The 16,602-nt window shown below is 45.8% G+C and overlaps 1 protein-coding gene across 1 annotated transcript in view; it reads right to left on the reverse strand.

Moving 5' to 3' along the window:
• Positions 1-8: 8 nt before the first annotated feature.
• Positions 9-16,602, reverse strand: part of mgl (megalin) — a 29,520-nt gene continuing 12,926 nt past the window's right edge. The window contains exons 5-37 of the mRNA XM_066282180.1: positions 16,229-16,572; positions 15,313-16,057; positions 15,088-15,262; positions 14,389-14,916; positions 14,079-14,335; positions 13,723-13,917; positions 13,495-13,669; positions 13,145-13,443; positions 12,815-13,091; positions 11,081-12,551; positions 10,709-11,023; positions 10,052-10,560; positions 9,833-9,993; positions 9,051-9,779; positions 8,748-8,999; positions 8,192-8,694; positions 7,933-8,075; positions 7,615-7,787; positions 7,318-7,558; positions 6,879-7,267; positions 6,606-6,817; positions 6,333-6,516; positions 6,057-6,282; positions 5,570-6,004; positions 3,932-5,505; positions 3,509-3,803; positions 2,378-3,459; positions 1,818-2,000; positions 1,593-1,760; positions 1,284-1,530; positions 1,000-1,229; positions 849-945; positions 9-796 (exon numbers count right to left, since the gene is read on the reverse strand). Of these exons, the coding sequence (XP_066138277.1) occupies positions 700-796; positions 849-945; positions 1,000-1,229; positions 1,284-1,530; positions 1,593-1,760; positions 1,818-2,000; positions 2,378-3,459; positions 3,509-3,803; positions 3,932-5,505; positions 5,570-6,004; positions 6,057-6,282; positions 6,333-6,516; positions 6,606-6,817; positions 6,879-7,267; positions 7,318-7,558; positions 7,615-7,787; positions 7,933-8,075; positions 8,192-8,694; positions 8,748-8,999; positions 9,051-9,779; positions 9,833-9,993; positions 10,052-10,560; positions 10,709-11,023; positions 11,081-12,551; positions 12,815-13,091; positions 13,145-13,443; positions 13,495-13,669; positions 13,723-13,917; positions 14,079-14,335; positions 14,389-14,916; positions 15,088-15,262; positions 15,313-16,057; positions 16,229-16,572 (12,911 nt within the window). The 3' untranslated portion in view covers positions 9-699. The remainder of the gene's footprint in view (positions 797-848; positions 946-999; positions 1,230-1,283; positions 1,531-1,592; positions 1,761-1,817; positions 2,001-2,377; positions 3,460-3,508; positions 3,804-3,931; positions 5,506-5,569; positions 6,005-6,056; positions 6,283-6,332; positions 6,517-6,605; positions 6,818-6,878; positions 7,268-7,317; positions 7,559-7,614; positions 7,788-7,932; positions 8,076-8,191; positions 8,695-8,747; positions 9,000-9,050; positions 9,780-9,832; positions 9,994-10,051; positions 10,561-10,708; positions 11,024-11,080; positions 12,552-12,814; positions 13,092-13,144; positions 13,444-13,494; positions 13,670-13,722; positions 13,918-14,078; positions 14,336-14,388; positions 14,917-15,087; positions 15,263-15,312; positions 16,058-16,228; positions 16,573-16,602) is intronic.

Consider the following 16,602-nt stretch of genomic DNA (forward strand, 5'->3'; position numbering starts at 1 on the left):
CCACTCAATAAAACAACCTTTATAGCTTTATTTAAACCTACTTATTTGTTCCCGGGAAGTATTTACAAGTATAAAAAAACATTCATCAACAATGTTAAAACGTATTAAACCCTTTAAAAACGTCTCATGCGCGTATGTTAAGTACTTCTAAAGTTTTTAAAAGGTTTTCATGTAACTCGGGAAACTTTATACAACAAAAACTGTTTTCTTACAACTACTTGCACGGGGGCTTACGCTAAAATTAGAAGTATATCTAAAACCTAAAATAAATCTATGTAAGAATTAAATAACAAGCTGATAAACTTTTCAAAAATACGATTCTAGAACAATTCAACCGAAAAAAAACGTTTTGATATTTTGGCATGTTTATACTGGACGGTTTTCGGAGATAGAACGGACACAGTCACACCGCGTATTTACAACAACGATTAATCTATGGAAGATCGTCTACAGCTCGAATTCAACCAGTCAGTATGGCCTGTCCTGAAGGCTCAAAATGGCACTTTAAGCACGCCGTTTTCTTACAGGACAAACCTTGTTAAATATAGAAAAATATAGACTCTGCACGCTTGCAATATACGAGACAGCTCAAGGGAATGTTTACCGATTAAATTTATATAAAAAAAATCACAGATGTTGATAATAAAACTCTTCCGATCGAACGAGGAACATCTTAAAACGAGTTCTTTGCCAGAGGTATCAGCAGTCCTCTTCCACGAGCTTCTGAGTGTCCTTTCCGGTGTCATGACTGGCCGGGTTCAACTCTTTGTGTCTCACTTGCACTTGCGGGGACGTTCTAAACATTAATTCGTCACTAAACAGTTTTCGCACTCAAAACAAAAACTCACCTGTGAGTTACGCTGGAAGGAGCAATTACTGCACTAGGGGGCTCAGTGAAGCTCTCAGATTTGGATTTGGATACGTCTGAAGGCACCTCATATAAAGCTAGAAGTCAGGTTGCAATTTACAAGATTTTTGAATATAAAAATTAACACGAACCTCCGCTGCCATTGCCCATCATCTCTGGATTATTCTGGACGGCATCATACATGGGGTTATGAAAATCTCGATTTTTAGTGTTCACTGTATCTAAGTTATATGCCACTTCCAATGGTTCTGGAGCTCCCGAGGATCCATTGAAACTTTGAGAGCCAAATTCCACATTTGTCCCTTGTCTGAAAGACACGCTCTGGCTGCTTGCTAGGGAGCCTAAACCCACTCCTTTGCCGCTACAATAACACGTATAATTAGAGAAAAAACTTTGATACGACTCTGACTCTTACAAGGGTCTTTTTCTGATGAAAAACCACACACCAGTGGCAGCTCCCAATATAAGCAAAATCACTACTATAGGAACCACTACTGCGGTGGCAGTCCCATCCTGATCACTACTACTAGACGCGGTCAAAACGTCGCAAAACTGCCCTTGATAACTGGGCAGACATTCACACACCAGCTGCCCTTCCAAATCTTCCCTGCAGAGGCCTCCATTTTGGCACTGACACACTCGAGGCAATGCCCTTTCAGGGTCTGAAAACATGCATTTTGGGGTCATTTTAACAAATAATTGATCAACAGTAAATACTTCGTACCTATTGGGGCATCACAGATAATCTCTGCTTTAGTTTTATGCGAGGGCATCACCGATGAATCAGGACATGAGCACCGATGTCCGTTGGGCACTATCAGACACAAATGTGAGCATTGGTTGCTCTTGCACGCATTGGGAACAGATACGTTATATCTCAGGTCATGGAGCACTAAATAAAAATTTCTTAATAACCATTGTCAAACACAAGGATATAAAAGAGAACTACCTTTGACACTCGAGGGATTTAGGAGGTCACGTTGCACTACTACAGGCACACCACGCCCGAATTTATCCTGCTTCACCACCTCTCCGGTGTCCTTGGTTATCCAGAAGAGATGATTTTCGAATACATCTAGGGAGATTGGATGTTTCAGCATGTCCCCCTTGAGAATGACCTTCCTCATTGATCCTGTTACATTAGAATTTCATAAATCGTTGAAACTTTTTTCTAATACTAAACAAAAATGTTAAAACTATTAAATTTTAAGCTTAATTTTAACATTAAAAAACAATAAAATAAAAATCATAAGAAGTAAATAAAAAATAAAATGGCCGACGAGCGCTTCGTCGTTGCCACATTTCAAGATTTACGGTTTCCTAGCCAAAGGCTATAGCAAAAAGCATTATGTCAAGATGACATTTCTAGCTTCGTCTATTGAACACATTCGAAACGCAGCTTCTTTTTGAGTATTTCAGTTTAGGTTACACAGTAATCGCCCGTACAAAATCCAAAATTTCTCTTTAAAAAATGTGTTAAAAACGAGAAAAGCAAAATATCTCACTGACCATCAGGTTTCATGCTCTCAATAACGTTCAACTTGGTGTCCACCCAGTAGAGAGTGTGTCCCATGGGGTAGTCAATAGCCAACCCGGTTGGATGTCTAATTTCATCCGTAATCAAAGGACGGCGCTTCGAACCATCCATCCAAGACACTTCGATCTTCGGCGCCGATCCAGAGTCCGTCCAAAACATTCTACCCAGCTGCGGATCTAATACCAAAGAAGTAGGATTCTCCAGACCTACATTAACCAAAGCCCTGCGGTATCTTCCATCAGTTTTAGCCACCATGACTCTTCCTTTGGGCTTAGATCCGGCTCTGTCTGTTTCCGTCCAATAAAGATTATCCCCGATCCAGTCTACGGCTATGGCGGTGGGTTTGGAGCTACCCTTCATCTCCAAATCCTGGGCAAAACCAGTTTTAACCTCCCCATCTAGGGCTAATGGAAGATAACTGCGCTTTATGGTTTTATCATAGGAATCCGCCCAAAAGATCATTTTAGTTGATGGGTGATAATCCAGGGCTTCAATTCTTTTTTCTTCACTGATGATCCCTTTTTCGTCTTTGAGCAATAAGTCCAAAGCTCGAATTTCCGGGCCGTTGGCAAAAAGCAGCTCAGAATTTTCGGTCATTGCTCGACAAACGCCAGATAATTGATCGGATAAATGGAACCCGTCTCTACACGAGCAGGAGTAAGTTCCGTTGAGGTTCGTGCATGTTTGAGAGCAGTGGTGCTGTCCTGTGGCGCATTCATCCACATCTTGGCAAAGCTTCCTGTTATCCTTTGATATAATAAATCCAGGAAAACACGTGCAGATATATCCACCTCCTGGAACATTAGTGCAAGTATGCTCACATCCCCCCCTGGTTGAGTTGCTGCACACATTATTATGGTGACACCCCAGTTCGTCCGAGCTATCCCCGCAATCATCCCCAAAGTCACAAACTTGTTTTCGATCAATGCACTTATCATTAGCGCACTTGAACTCGGTAAACACATTACAAGGGCGCGTCTTCTTTGCGCACAAAGTCATGTTGTTCTCATCAGTACCATCACCGCAGTTGTCCACCCCATCACATAGTTGGTACCTAAATAGTTAAATTAAAAACGACAATAAAAGCAACAAACAAATCTTACTTGGGGATGCACTTGTGATTGGTGCACTGGAAGCGTTTTAAGCTGTCGCAGTTGAAGTCGTTGCATAGAGAGGGCGCTTCATCGGAATTGTCACCGCAGTCGTCTGCGCCGTCGCAGATGTCCGCCTGGCTGACACACAGGTGAGTGTCGCATTGGAATTTCGATTCGGGACAGTAGCGCCCACCCGGGTATTTGGGGGGGCAGTTCTTTTCGTCGGACATGTCACGGCAGTCGCGGTCGCCGTCGCAGCGGAAATACGCAGCGATGCAGTGGCCGCTTGCACATTGGAAGGTACCTGGTGGTGCAAAAGAATTAAATGAGGCAATTAGTTGAAGTTTGAAACCTTCAAATTTTCAAAAACTTTGCGCAAACAAGCAATTTTCCTTCACGCTAATCTATGAATTAAGAATTGAAATAACTCACCATTCTTGCACTGGAACCCGCTACAGCCGAGCTCATCTGAATTATCGCCGCAGTCGTCCTCATGGTCACAACGCCACCTCGACGAAATACACTTCCCATTACTGCATTGGAACTCAGATTCAGAGCACGCCCTGTAAATCCCCTTGCACATTTCCTCCACCTCATCGCTGCCGTCACCGCAGTCGTCCGAAAAGTCGCAGATCCACTGTTTGGGAACACAACGATTGTTTTTGCACTTGAAATCAGTCTCTGAGTTGCACGATGGACAATTTTCCGGTAATTCGTCGCTGTTGTCGCGACAGTCGTCTTTCCCATCGCAGAAGAGCCATTTGGGAATGCAGCGATAATTGGTTTTGCCCGGACACCTCTGCCAACCCGTCGTGCAGTTCCTTTGCCGGCACATGTACGCTGGCTCGTCCGAATCGTCCCCACAATCATTATCGAAATCACACATCCACAACTTCGGAATGCACTTGCCGTTCTTGCAAGCAAACTCAGTTTCATCATCGCATTTTCTATTGTGGCAAATCGCCGGATCTTCATCGGACCCGTCTTTGCAATCTGGGTCTCCATCGCACTTCCAGCTGTTCAAAATGCATCTTCCATTGGATTTACACTTCATCTCTAACTCCGGGCACTCCTTATCGCAATTTTCTTCGTCAGAATTATCGCCACAATCATTACTGCCGTCGCATATTGTCGCCGAAGGCGTGCAGTTGTTGTTTTTACATTGGAAAGTGCCGTTACGGCACTGCCTAGGAGGACACGTGTCGGGCTCATCTGAGCCGTCTTTGCAGTCCTTCTCAGCATCGCATTTCCAGAACCAGGGAATGCATTTTTCATCGTTGCCCTTGCACTGCCACTGGCCTTCAGTACAGTTCGCGATGCAGGTCTTGTTATTCGGAGCCAAATAGAATTGATTTGGACACGCGCATGTGAACCCTGTTTCTCCTTCTTCGCCATAACCGTCAATGTTCAGGTAACTCGAAGCGGGAGGGGGTGAAATTAAACATAAATGTGAGCAACCTCCGTTGTTAACTCCGCATGGATTAGTGTATGGCAGCTGCCTCAATGGGTGCATAATATGTATATCATAAGGCTTATGAGTGGTATTCCTCAAAATCTGCAAATCCTTGCCGGTAAACTTATTGGCCCTAGAAATGGCCTTCAAATTCCAATCGGTCCAGTAAACAAAATCATCAAAGAGGCTTATGGCAAATACATGGGGTACAGCGCTGCCTGAGAGGACCACATGTCGGTGGCGACCTTCCAAATCCGTGAAGGCGATGTAGTCTAAATGAGCATCAGCGAAATAGAGCTTGTCCGTGAAGAAATCGATGGTCAAGGCGTTGGGCCAGGCAATATCGTCGTTCCAAGTCAAAATTCGGGTGAAATTCATCCCATCCATGCCTAGTTTTCCAATGTAGGCTTGCAAATGCCAAGAGGTGAAGTATAAGTAGCCGGTGCCGGGGTGCACTACCAACGCTCGAGGATCAGCGATGGCGGACTGCAGGGTTTTCCTATTGGTTCCGTTCAATTCAGCCACGTCTAAGTTCTTGGAGTGACGGTCCAGCCTAAGGAGAGAAAATCACGTAAAAAAAAACGATCTACCTTAAGGAGATTTAAGCTGTCACTCACCAATAAATCTTCCTACCAATCCAATCAATCGAAATACCCTCCAATCCGTGCGAATCATGTCTTATAATCGCCTCCCTCTCGTTAGACCCCAAACTGCTCCTGAAAATCGTTTTGGCGGTGACGTCGCAGAAATACATCTTCTGCTCCATATAATCAAAATCCAGGGCCACCACGTTCATCAGATCTTGATGCACCAGATCGTAGAATTTCGCATCAACCGACATGTTCCTAATATAGTATTTGTTGGTGAACACCAGCCAAGGTTCAATCTTGTCTTTGCGCTTGCAAGTGTGTTCGTCCGCCTCTCTTTCGTAAAACTGCTCGTTACACTTGCAGTAGAAGCTACCGGGGGTGTTGGAACAGTACTGCGAACACACCCCAGGGGTTTCAATGCACTCGTCTACGTCTGCACAGGCTTTGCCGTCTTGCAATAACCTGCAACAAACAAATTAGGACCTGTTGGATAGAGGAAAACTGAATAACGTACTTGTAGCCTTGATTGCATTCGCAGTAATATCCAGTTAGGGTGTCCACACACTTATGTCCACATTGGTGAATTTCTACTTTAGCGCACTCATCCACGTTGCAGTGCGCAGGCTCATCTGATTCATCCGTGCAATCGGGTACTTTGTTGCACACCAAGTGGCCCTCGATGCATTGCCCGCTGTTGCACCGGAATTGCGTCGCGTTGGGGCACGTAGCGTTGTCTTTTTCTATTCCAATAGCTTTTAGAAGGATGGAGAGAGATGAAGGAGAAACTTACTGCAGTTGACTTCATCAGAATGGTCACCACAGTCATCTTCACCGTCGCAGCGATATTGATTCCGGATGCACTTGAAATTCTGACAAGTAAACTCGTTAGCGCTGCATGTCTTGTATTGCTGGTTGCATTCTTTGCCCTCATCGGTGCCGTCGCCGCAGTCATTGTCATGGTCACACAACCATCCCTATATATTTTTTTTTTTTTAATATCACGGTGTACTTTTGGTGCCCCACGTTTAAATCAAAACTAGCTCTAAAACAAGTCTTTTCTTACCTTATTAATGCACCGTCCGTTGCCGCACGTAAATTGCTCCTCACTGCATGGCTCACGGGTAAGGCACTGGTGAAGAGAGGATTTTTCATCGGCCCCATCGATGCAATCGGGGTCTCCATCGCACAACCACTTGCGAGGGATGCACTGGGCCCTGCCCCAATGTTTGTTCTCCTCGCAGGTGTACTCGGTCTGCTTGTCGCATTTACGATCATCTAGAATAGAACGTGAGCGTAAGACGCAGATTGGTAGATGATGCATCTTTGCCAAACTTACTGCATTCGTGTCTGCTGTCCTCGTCGCTGTTATCCAAACAATCATTGTCGCCATCGCAGATGTAAATCCTGGGCACGCAGTTGCCGTTATCGCAGGTGAATAAATCTCCAAAGCAGGTGCGTCCATCACTTTTACAATACTCCGGCGGCTCATCTGCGCCGTCGCCACAGTCATCGTCTCCATCGCAATACCATGTAGCTGGAATGCAGCGATGATTGGAACATCTAAAGCTGTTCTGAGGACACGTGCGCTGCGCACAATGTAGCGGATTTTCGTCAGAATTGTCTCCACAGTCATTGTCACCGTCGCACAGCCAATAAGGCTCCACGCATATGTTGGTGTTCTCGCATTTCAGGTGTTTAGGAGGACACGTGGTGTTGTGCCCGCATCTAGTTTGAACTAAATTAGATTCTGTTTTCTTGAAAAGAACTAGAAATACCTTTCGTGTGTTTCATCAGATGTGACGTTATCCTTGCAATCGTTCACTCCGTTGCACACCTGTGCCATGGGAATACAACGATGATTGAGACAAGTAAACTCGCCATCTGCGCACGGGGGATAGTGGCAGTTCTCTTCGTCTGAACCATCTTTGCAATCGTTTTCGTGATCACACTTCCAAGATTTAAAAATGCAACGGCCGTTGTTGCATCGGAATTCATTGGGGGAACATGAATGAAAGGCTGAGAGCGAATTAACGTAATAAAGATATAAAGATGTTTCGGCAAATAATGCTCACCGCAATAGTTGGTCTCTTCGTCAGAATTGTCCCCGCAATCGTCTTCACCGTCACACGCCCACATTCGCGAAATGCAGCGCCCGTTGCGGCAATAAAATTTACTAGAGTCGCAAGTCAGGTTCTTGGCTACGCACATGCGACCTTCGTTCACCAGTTTCGTGCTATCATCGCACCTTGTTTCGAAAAAAATTATAGTAATTAGAAGGATTCTTTACATCGAAAACAATTACAAGCTTCATAAGATGACAACACTGTTTCTATGCATGTCATCCTCGTGACAAGGTTATCAGAACTTTCACTATTTTAGAAGTTTCTTACCTGCATTCGGGTTTCGAGTTAATGCCGGGATGGCAGCTCTGCGCGCAGCCGCCGTTGTTAATTTGACAAGGATTGACGTTGCACTTTTGACGTTTGTCTGAGTAGATTTGAATATCACGCGGGCTGTCTTCTAGGCGTTTTACCTAAGTACACGTATCATACTGTAGATGCAACACTCTCTCCGTATTATTTTAAAACTTTCATGAGTTTGAGTATCCAAAAATTTCCCATAAAGAATAGAAAAAGTAAAACTACTCACCATCTCGATCATGTTGGCCCCCGTATGTTTCTCCGCCCTGTACACTCCCCTGAGCTGCAGATCCGTCCAATAAATATACTCTCCAAACACTGTGATTGAAAACGGGTAAATGGTGGCGGTCACCAGAATCTCCCTGTTATTGCCCTCTAAATCGCTCCTCTCTATTTTTTCTCTCACTGCATCAGTCCAATAGAGCATGCGCTCGTCGTAGTCAATGGCCAATCCGCTGGGCTGCGTCAGATTTTTGTCGATAATCACCTTCTTTAGAGACCCTGCCATTGTGGTGCGCAAAATCTTCCCGGACGCGCCGAATTTTCCCCAATCCGTGTAGTACAAAGTGCCGTTGCACGGGTCGATTACTATGGCTCTGGGTCGCTCCACTCTAGTGATCATCACCAGCTGAGAACCATCGAGATTCATCGCATAAATGCTTCTGTTGGAAGAGTCGGTCCAGTAGATTTTTTGCTGCGTCCAATCGTATGCGATTCCCTCGGGGTTTATCCCTGAAAGGTTCACTTAAACCATGGCAGAAAATAAATCAAATAACGATTTTTACCTTTATTCTTAATATTCACAATGTTTTTGCCGTCCGGCTCTGTAGCCGACATGCTCGCAATTCGGGCCCAGGGCCGGATTTGTGTGAAAAGCAACGTTTTGTGATTATAGTCGAAATCCACCCCTACGACATTTGTCAAGTTTCCAATGGGGGAGAATGGTAAAGTGGTGGCTTGCGGATCCAGATTGATAGAGCGCACTTCGGTCCGCGTTGAAAAGACCAAATACTCATTCACAGACTCGCATCTACGCCCTAAAACTCCCTTTTTTCAAACGCCTGAAGCCCCTCACAAAATCATCTTACCGTCCGAGGACAAAGTTCCTGTGGCGCAGTCGCATTTGAAGGGAATCGGAGCTTCCGGCACTGAGGCAAAACACAACTGCTCACATCCTCCGTTGCCGAACTTCCTGCAGGGATTGCTATCATCTCCTGGTTGATTAGTAATATCGAAAATGGCAATGTCGCGCAGCTTGTCCAAGTTAGTGCGCACTCTCGTGGGGATTGTGGTGTTTCCCGGGAACTTAGAAGCTTTAAAGACCGAGCGAAGGTTACGATCCACCCAATAAAGCTCGCTCTTGTACACGGCGATTCCCATAGGATTGGGCAAGTTTCGTCTGATTACCTGCCTGCTCCCACCTTTATACGAAATGCTCTGGATCATGTCCAGTTTGGCGTCTACCCAATACACGTCATGAGTGTTCATGTCGATGGTCAAGTCTCTAGGGTTGCTAATGCCCGAAGTAACCAAAGGCTGCCAGTCAGATCCGTCTAAATTAGCTTTGCCGATACGCGGATATTGGCCATAATCAATCCAAAACAGTAATCTTTTTATGGGGTTTACTGCCAGTTCTCTTGGAGAGTCCGTAGTGGTCTTTACCAGGACTTTTCGGTTGCTGCCATCTAACCAGCTAACCTCCACATAGTTTTCATGGGGAAAAACATTAGTAAAGTACAAATTTCCGGAGATCCAGTCGATGGCCAGGCCACGAATTCCATTACTTCCTATTCCATCTTTGATTATGTGCTGTAATTCTAATAAAATACTAAATGAATGAGTTTCTCTATTATTGGCCAATAGATCTTACCCGTGCCGTTAGGTCTAATTCTGAAAATACCGTTCCAGGGACCGCGATTGAACTCCACCCAATATATCCAATTTTCAGAATAATGCACGTCCACATGCAAAATATGGTGCCCCAATCCGGTAATAGGAACCATAGCCTCGGAAGAATCCTTAATGCTATAACTACACGTAGACAAATTGAATAAGAAACAGTAAAAATGGCAATAATGGACATAGTTACCCCCTGGCTTTGTCCAATTGTGAAACCACTGCGAAGGTCTTAAAAGGCGAGCAGTTGATATCGTTACCCTTATAACCGATGCTGCAGACACACCTGCGGGTCCTCCCCTCCCCAGGTATGCAAATCTGTTCACACCCTCCATTGTTGATTAAACAGGGATGGTCCACGAAGGTCCTCTTCTTGAAAATGGTAAACGTTCTCAGATCTGGTTCGTTCTCCATTAAAACTCTATCGCTACCGCCCGAAGGCAGGGCCACTTGGACTAACTTCTCAAAGGTAGGATCCAGGTAATACAGCCGATTTCCCATCACGCTTACAGCCTTAGGAAGGACAATATTGTTTGTAGATGTAAGAATAGTGGTTCTCTTGGATCCATCTGTAGATACGCTTTGAATCACGGGTAATTGGGTGCTGAAGTAAATGGTCTTGGTTTCAATGTCGATAGTAATAGCCTCGGGCCAGTCCACGTCCTCCACAAGGATTACAGGGTTAGTACCGTCCATATTAACCTATATTAATAAAATATTGATTTAATGCATTGCTTATTAAACGCAACAATAACTTAACGGTAATCATTATGGATTCTTGTATTAATTGAGTAGTTAATAAACGATCTCGCACACGTTACAAGAATGTTATGAGGAAGACCTTCTTTACCTTTCCAATCTTCTGCGGAACTCCGTTGCCTCCGGCATCGGTCCAGTATAGTTTCCCTTCTGTAGGATCCAAGCACATGGCCTTGGGGTCTGCCACGGAGGTCCTATTGCCGTCGTTAGACAGAATAATCGTTCGGTGGCGGATTTTACTATCCATGCGAACTAGTTCGAAGTTGCTGGCCAGGCGATTGGCGATGAAGAGATTCCTGCCCAACCAGTCAAAGGCGATGGCGCTGGGAGCGCCCACGATCCCGTTATCGGTACCCAACACTTGAGTCTTGTTGCCGCCTCCCAGAGGGGTCGACCAAAGAGTGCACTGCGAAGAAGTTTCGCTAATTTTCATTTTTTGTATTTCGTTAATGTTTAAACTTACATTATCCTCCGCCTCTGCCCGACACTCCAACCAAAATATTGAATTCGTCTTCTTGTCATATTCAACCTGCTTCCCATTCTCGATACCAACTATCGGCGTTATGGTCCCGCCAACATTTTCTCCAGGAGTGAGACTCGTATCAATGATCTGCGACCCCTTCATCAGCAAAATAAACGGAGTATCATCCTCCACGCAACGACTTTCGGTGGTCAACTTGAAACCTGCTCGACACTTGCAAGAGTAACCAGTGCTGGTGCTGGGGCTAGCGAGACAGAGGTGCTCACATGGGGCTTGAATGCACGGATTCTCGGTCATGGGTTGCAGGCTAGGATGATGCACGTGGATGCTCAAAGGCTGCGAGATCAAGTGAGAAACAACAGTTTGGTTGTTACCCTTGAATTTGTGAGCGGAAAGCACTCGGTTTAACTGTCTATCTGTCCAATATAATGTGTCTTCGAAGATGGTCAGAGAATGTGGGTGAAGAAGGTAGTGACTGCCCGCCAAAACATTTTGTCTGCCACTTCCATCATAGTTGCAAAAATCGATGAAATCCAGCTTTGAATCGGCGAAGTAAACGCGGTTGTTGGTCGTATCCAATGTCAAACCATTAGGCCAGTAGATTTTCGTATTAATTATCACGCTTCTATTGGACCCATCCATTCCTATTCGCTCAATTCTCGGATTTTCCCCCCAATCGGTCCAGAACAACCATCGGGCACCAGGTTTGGGATCCAAACACATCCCTCTGGGCTGCGTAATATTCTCCTTAACCAAGACGATCCGATTCAGACCACTTTCCTTGGAAACTTCAATGGTATTCAGCTTGGAGTCTAACCAGTAAATATTACCGCCCACCCAATCGTAAGCCAACCCTTCCACCAAATCAAGACCGGTCGAGATTATATCCAGCGGTACGCTGTTTCTGTCCAATTTGGAGATCTTCTTTAGCTTCATGTCCGACCAGAAAATCGTTCCCGAATGCATGTTTGAGGCGGTGGCAACCACATTTTCCACAATAATGGGCACACGTTCCAGGCCTTGGTCTTTGAGGTCCGCCACGAGGATCGAGTGCCGGTTGGAGATTATCAGAAAGGCGGAGGAATGATTATAGGCTTTGCAGAAATGCTTGTCCGGCTCGAGCAAATATCCAGGGACGCAGCTGCAATAATACGACCCCTTCGTGTTGGTGCAAGTCTGAGAACAAACGCCCGCAGGCTCGCACTCGTTTAAGTCCTCACAAGATAGACCTCCAGAAGTGAGCGTTTCACCCTCAGGACAGAGACATAAAGGGCCCGTAGGTGTTTGCTTGCATTTGTTAGAGCAAAGCCCGGTTTGATGTTGGCATTCCTTGAATTCGCAATCGGGACCTTCATCTGCTCCATTGGGACAATCGGGCTTATTATCACACACGCTTGTTATATTAACGCAACGATCAGTCACTCCTGGGCACCGCCATTGATCGGCTGCACACCTAAGAATCACCACAAAGCGTTAGTACGGCAAAAAATGAGGTTCGGCAACGTCGAGGTTCTCGTATCGTTTACAGCGACTGTCAAAAACACGCAACCAGTGTTGCCGAACATTGAAATAAGCAAGAGACACGAAGATAATTCGATAGAAACATTGCTCAAGATCTCGCAACACCTTTCGCCAAGCGCAAACGTTGAGATTTTATCGCGGTTTTCCTTTATCTACCTTAAATTTAGAAATAAAGAAAGAAATGAGTATATTAACCTGAAGGGTGGTTTCTTGCAGGCGTGCAGTGAGCTCTCATCGGACCCATCCTCACAATCGGGTTTTCCATCGCAAATATACGCTTTAAATATGCATTGAGCGTTGCCGCATTTATAGAAATTAACAGGACAGTCGATGTTGCCACAAGACTGTGGTTCATCGGAGCGATCATCGCAGTCGGGGGTTCCGTCGCAGTACCATGATTTCGGGATGCAAATCCCAGACGACTGGCACTGAAATTGCTTCTCCATGTTGCACTGATTGGGCGCGATTGAAGCTGCAAAAATCGCATTAAACCTGACAATTTTCGGGACAAAACATACAACTTACGACATCCCAATTCGTCCGTTCCGTCGTTGCAATCAGGAATTCCGTCGCATTTGTAGCTTTCCTGCACACACTGCCTGCCGTCGGCGCATTTGAACTGATTGTCCTTGCACTTGACCGGAGGGCAATCCTGTTCATCCTGCTTGTCGAAGCAATCGTCATCACCATCGCACACCCAATTCTGAGGTATACAGTGACCGGTCCTGGGGCAAGTAAACTGGTAGTACGCGCAGGTCTTTTCGGCGCATGAATCTCCCTCATCGCTTCCATCTCCGCAGTCATTTTCAGAGTCGCATTTCCAGCTACAAACTCGCCGTTAATACACCAAAATGCGACAATTAATCTCAGCTTACCTGCTAGGGATGCAGCGCCCATTATCGCAGTGAAACTGTGTGGAAGTACAAGTAACATTAACGCATCCAGTTTCGTCGCTAAAGTCTCCACAATCGTTCTCGGCGTCGCATTTAAACGTCAAAGGGATACATCGGCCTGATTTGCACTGGAACTCTTGGGCGTTACATGTAGGCTCTACATAACGAGTTTTGTATACAAAAATGCATTCAAAGGAAACTTGGACGTACTGGTGCAGTTTTGCTCCTCGTCGCTGTTGTCCAAGCAATCGTCGTCGCCGTCGCAGACCCAGGACTTGGGAATGCAGCGTTGGTTGTTGCAGGTAAAGTCCCAGCTATTTGGGCACGCCTGTACCGGCGGTTCATGGTTGGGGTCAGGTTGGCAGGATTTTTGGTCTTCGAGCAATCTCTCCCCATAGGGACAGCCTGAGATAAAAAAAATTCTAAAAAATTTGGAAAAACGCGCCTATACGTGAAGTAGTAATGACAACATCGTATTTTCCAGGCTACCTTGTTTGGATATTTTTCGTTATTTTTGTTCAAATTTGTTGATTAGATTATAACTTAAGCGAAAGCCAGAAACTCACCGCACTTGGGTATCAGCGGCCCGCTCGTAGTGGGAACTGCAAAACACAGCTTCTGACATCCTCCGTTTCCATAGAAACACGGGTGATTTTCAGTGACGTTTTGCTCCGATTTCGAATAAATTTTCACCCCATAAAGCCTATTTGTTTGAGGCTCCCGCACCAAAGTCTCCTCCCCTTCACCGGTCAATTTATGCAGCCGTATAATAGCGTCCAATCGCCAGTCGGTTATGTACATGAACTGCTTGTAAATCACAATACTGAGAAGCAAAAATTGTCTTTAGCACCTCAAAAAATATCCAAAAAAACTTACCTAAAAGGGTGTCTAATAAGGCGCGAATTTACAGTCTTAATATCGGTCCCATCTAAATTGGAATGCTGCACATGATCCAGGAGGGCATCGCACCAATACAATCTATCAGTTTCGAAGTCTATGGACAGTCCATTGGGCCACCCCAGAGTGAGGTTCTTGAAGACTGTTAAGTTGGTGCCATCGGTGAAAGCCCGGGAGATATTCGCAGGCCTGTCCCATTCCGAAAAGAACACGAAACCCCGGTTTGGATGGACAACAATAGCCCTGGGTCGCTTCAGGTTTTTCAAAAGGGTTCTTCGGTAAGTCACGTTCCTGGTCGAAAGGACATTAAGAGTGCCCTTGCGGCTATCGATGTAGTACAGATTCTTGGCCGCCCAATCCACTGCCAAACCTTCCACTCCCTCGTTTTGGGAGGCCAAAACTATTTCTTTGGCGTCTCCTTTGAGGTGCACACGGTAAATTACGTCTTGGAGAACATCGGAGTAGTAAATTTGTTCTTCGTTAGCGTCAAAATCTAAACCTACAAATCTACAAAAAAAAAGGTCTTAATTAAAATGTCTTTTTATCACGAGAAAAGTCGGAGAAAAATGTGTAAAATGGAATTGTGACAACGGTTGTAACAACAGCCCCAAATAGTGCAGTGTTGCCATTTAACGCCCCGATTCACATCGGGAAAATCCCGCCTGCTCGTTTGCATACCTCGCTCTTCGTGAAACCACCGGTAGAATAGCATCGCTGAAGCCCTCGATGACCGGGTCCAAGACTTTGCCCTTAATGAAGCGCTGCTGCGAGTACATCAAGAAATCCATCACTTCCTCGCACTTTTGCTCATCTAGCAGTAGTCTATAGCCGATGTTGCAGGCGCACCTGTAACCTTCAACAATCGCTTAATACATCGCGTTCATAACAAAACTAGCAACAAACCTAAAATAGGGGGATATCTAGATCCAACCACCTCGGTTTGGGTGACGATGCACAAGTGCTGGCAACCCCCGTTGTTGGCTCCGCAAGGGTTAGTAACGGGGCGCTGCGCCAAAGCATGCACGGCCTTAATGGCCCTCGGGTCTCTAATTTCCTTGGTGCGGAACACGCTCTGTATGCTGGTGCTTTCAAACTTGTCCACGGACATCACTCCTTGTTTGGTACTGTCGGTCCAATATACTCGATTCTCAAACAATGCAAGACGAGTAGGGCTGGGAACTTGCTGGCCCCTTATGACGAGAAACCGCTTCTGTCCATTATAGTCCACTGTCTCGATATAATCCAGCAGAGAGTCGCACCAAAAGACTCGCTTCGCGACTGTGTCCACCGCAATGCCCGAAGCTTTGTACGCTGCTTCGGACACGATGCTCACAGTATTGGTTCCGTCCATATTTGCACGCAAAACTTGGGAACTATCGGCCACGAACATTAAACCGACCGATGGATCCAGGGCTAAGTCTGCGGGGTTGGTCAAATTAGAGCTGAGGACAATGGCGTGTCCCCTAGGCCTGCCCAATGGGGCGTCTAATTCGAAGACATCTATTTTTTGACCGATTCCATCGGCGACGTACAGCTTATCTCCGACCCAGTCGACGGCAATGGCTACCGGTAACCACGTTCCAGGGAGGACTATGTCTTGCTCGTGTTGACCGAAATTGTAGGCGCCCTTGAGCTGTTGAGAGTGGATCTGGAAATTGATACAGGATATCAAAATCTACAGCAAACTTGATTCTGGTCACATGAAATTTTAGATCATCGCAAGACAAACATCGGGTCACTTTGTGACGAATTTCGGGGCCGCTTCAGCTGAGTCAAAAATGGCAACAAATCAGCCAAAAGTAACTGCCAAATAACTCACCCTCTTAGTTTTGACATCGGACCAATAGAGAACGCTCCTGTTGTAGTGGAAATCCAAACCGCTGGCACCTGTAGTGTTCACCACTATGGTCGAGCTACTTCCCGACGGACTCAGCATGAAAATGCTCTTGTCATGCGCGAAATAGAGCTGCATACTGCTGGAATCTTCGGCGATGCAGCGATTGTTCTTCAGATTGTAGCCGGGGGCGCAGGAGCAGCTGTAGCTCCCGAGAGTATTGGTGCAGAGCTGGTCGCAGTAGCCCCAGAGTGCGCACTCATCTCTATCCGCGCAAGTCTTATTGTCCGAGGCCAGGACTTTGCCGTCTGGACAATAGCACTGGCCGCCTAAAAATGTTTGCCGTAAAAACGTGGACA

This window comes from Euwallacea fornicatus, chromosome 5 (genome assembly GCF_040115645.1).
Source record: "Euwallacea fornicatus isolate EFF26 chromosome 5, ASM4011564v1, whole genome shotgun sequence".
Classification (NCBI taxonomy): domain Eukaryota; kingdom Metazoa; phylum Arthropoda; class Insecta; order Coleoptera; family Curculionidae; genus Euwallacea; species Euwallacea fornicatus.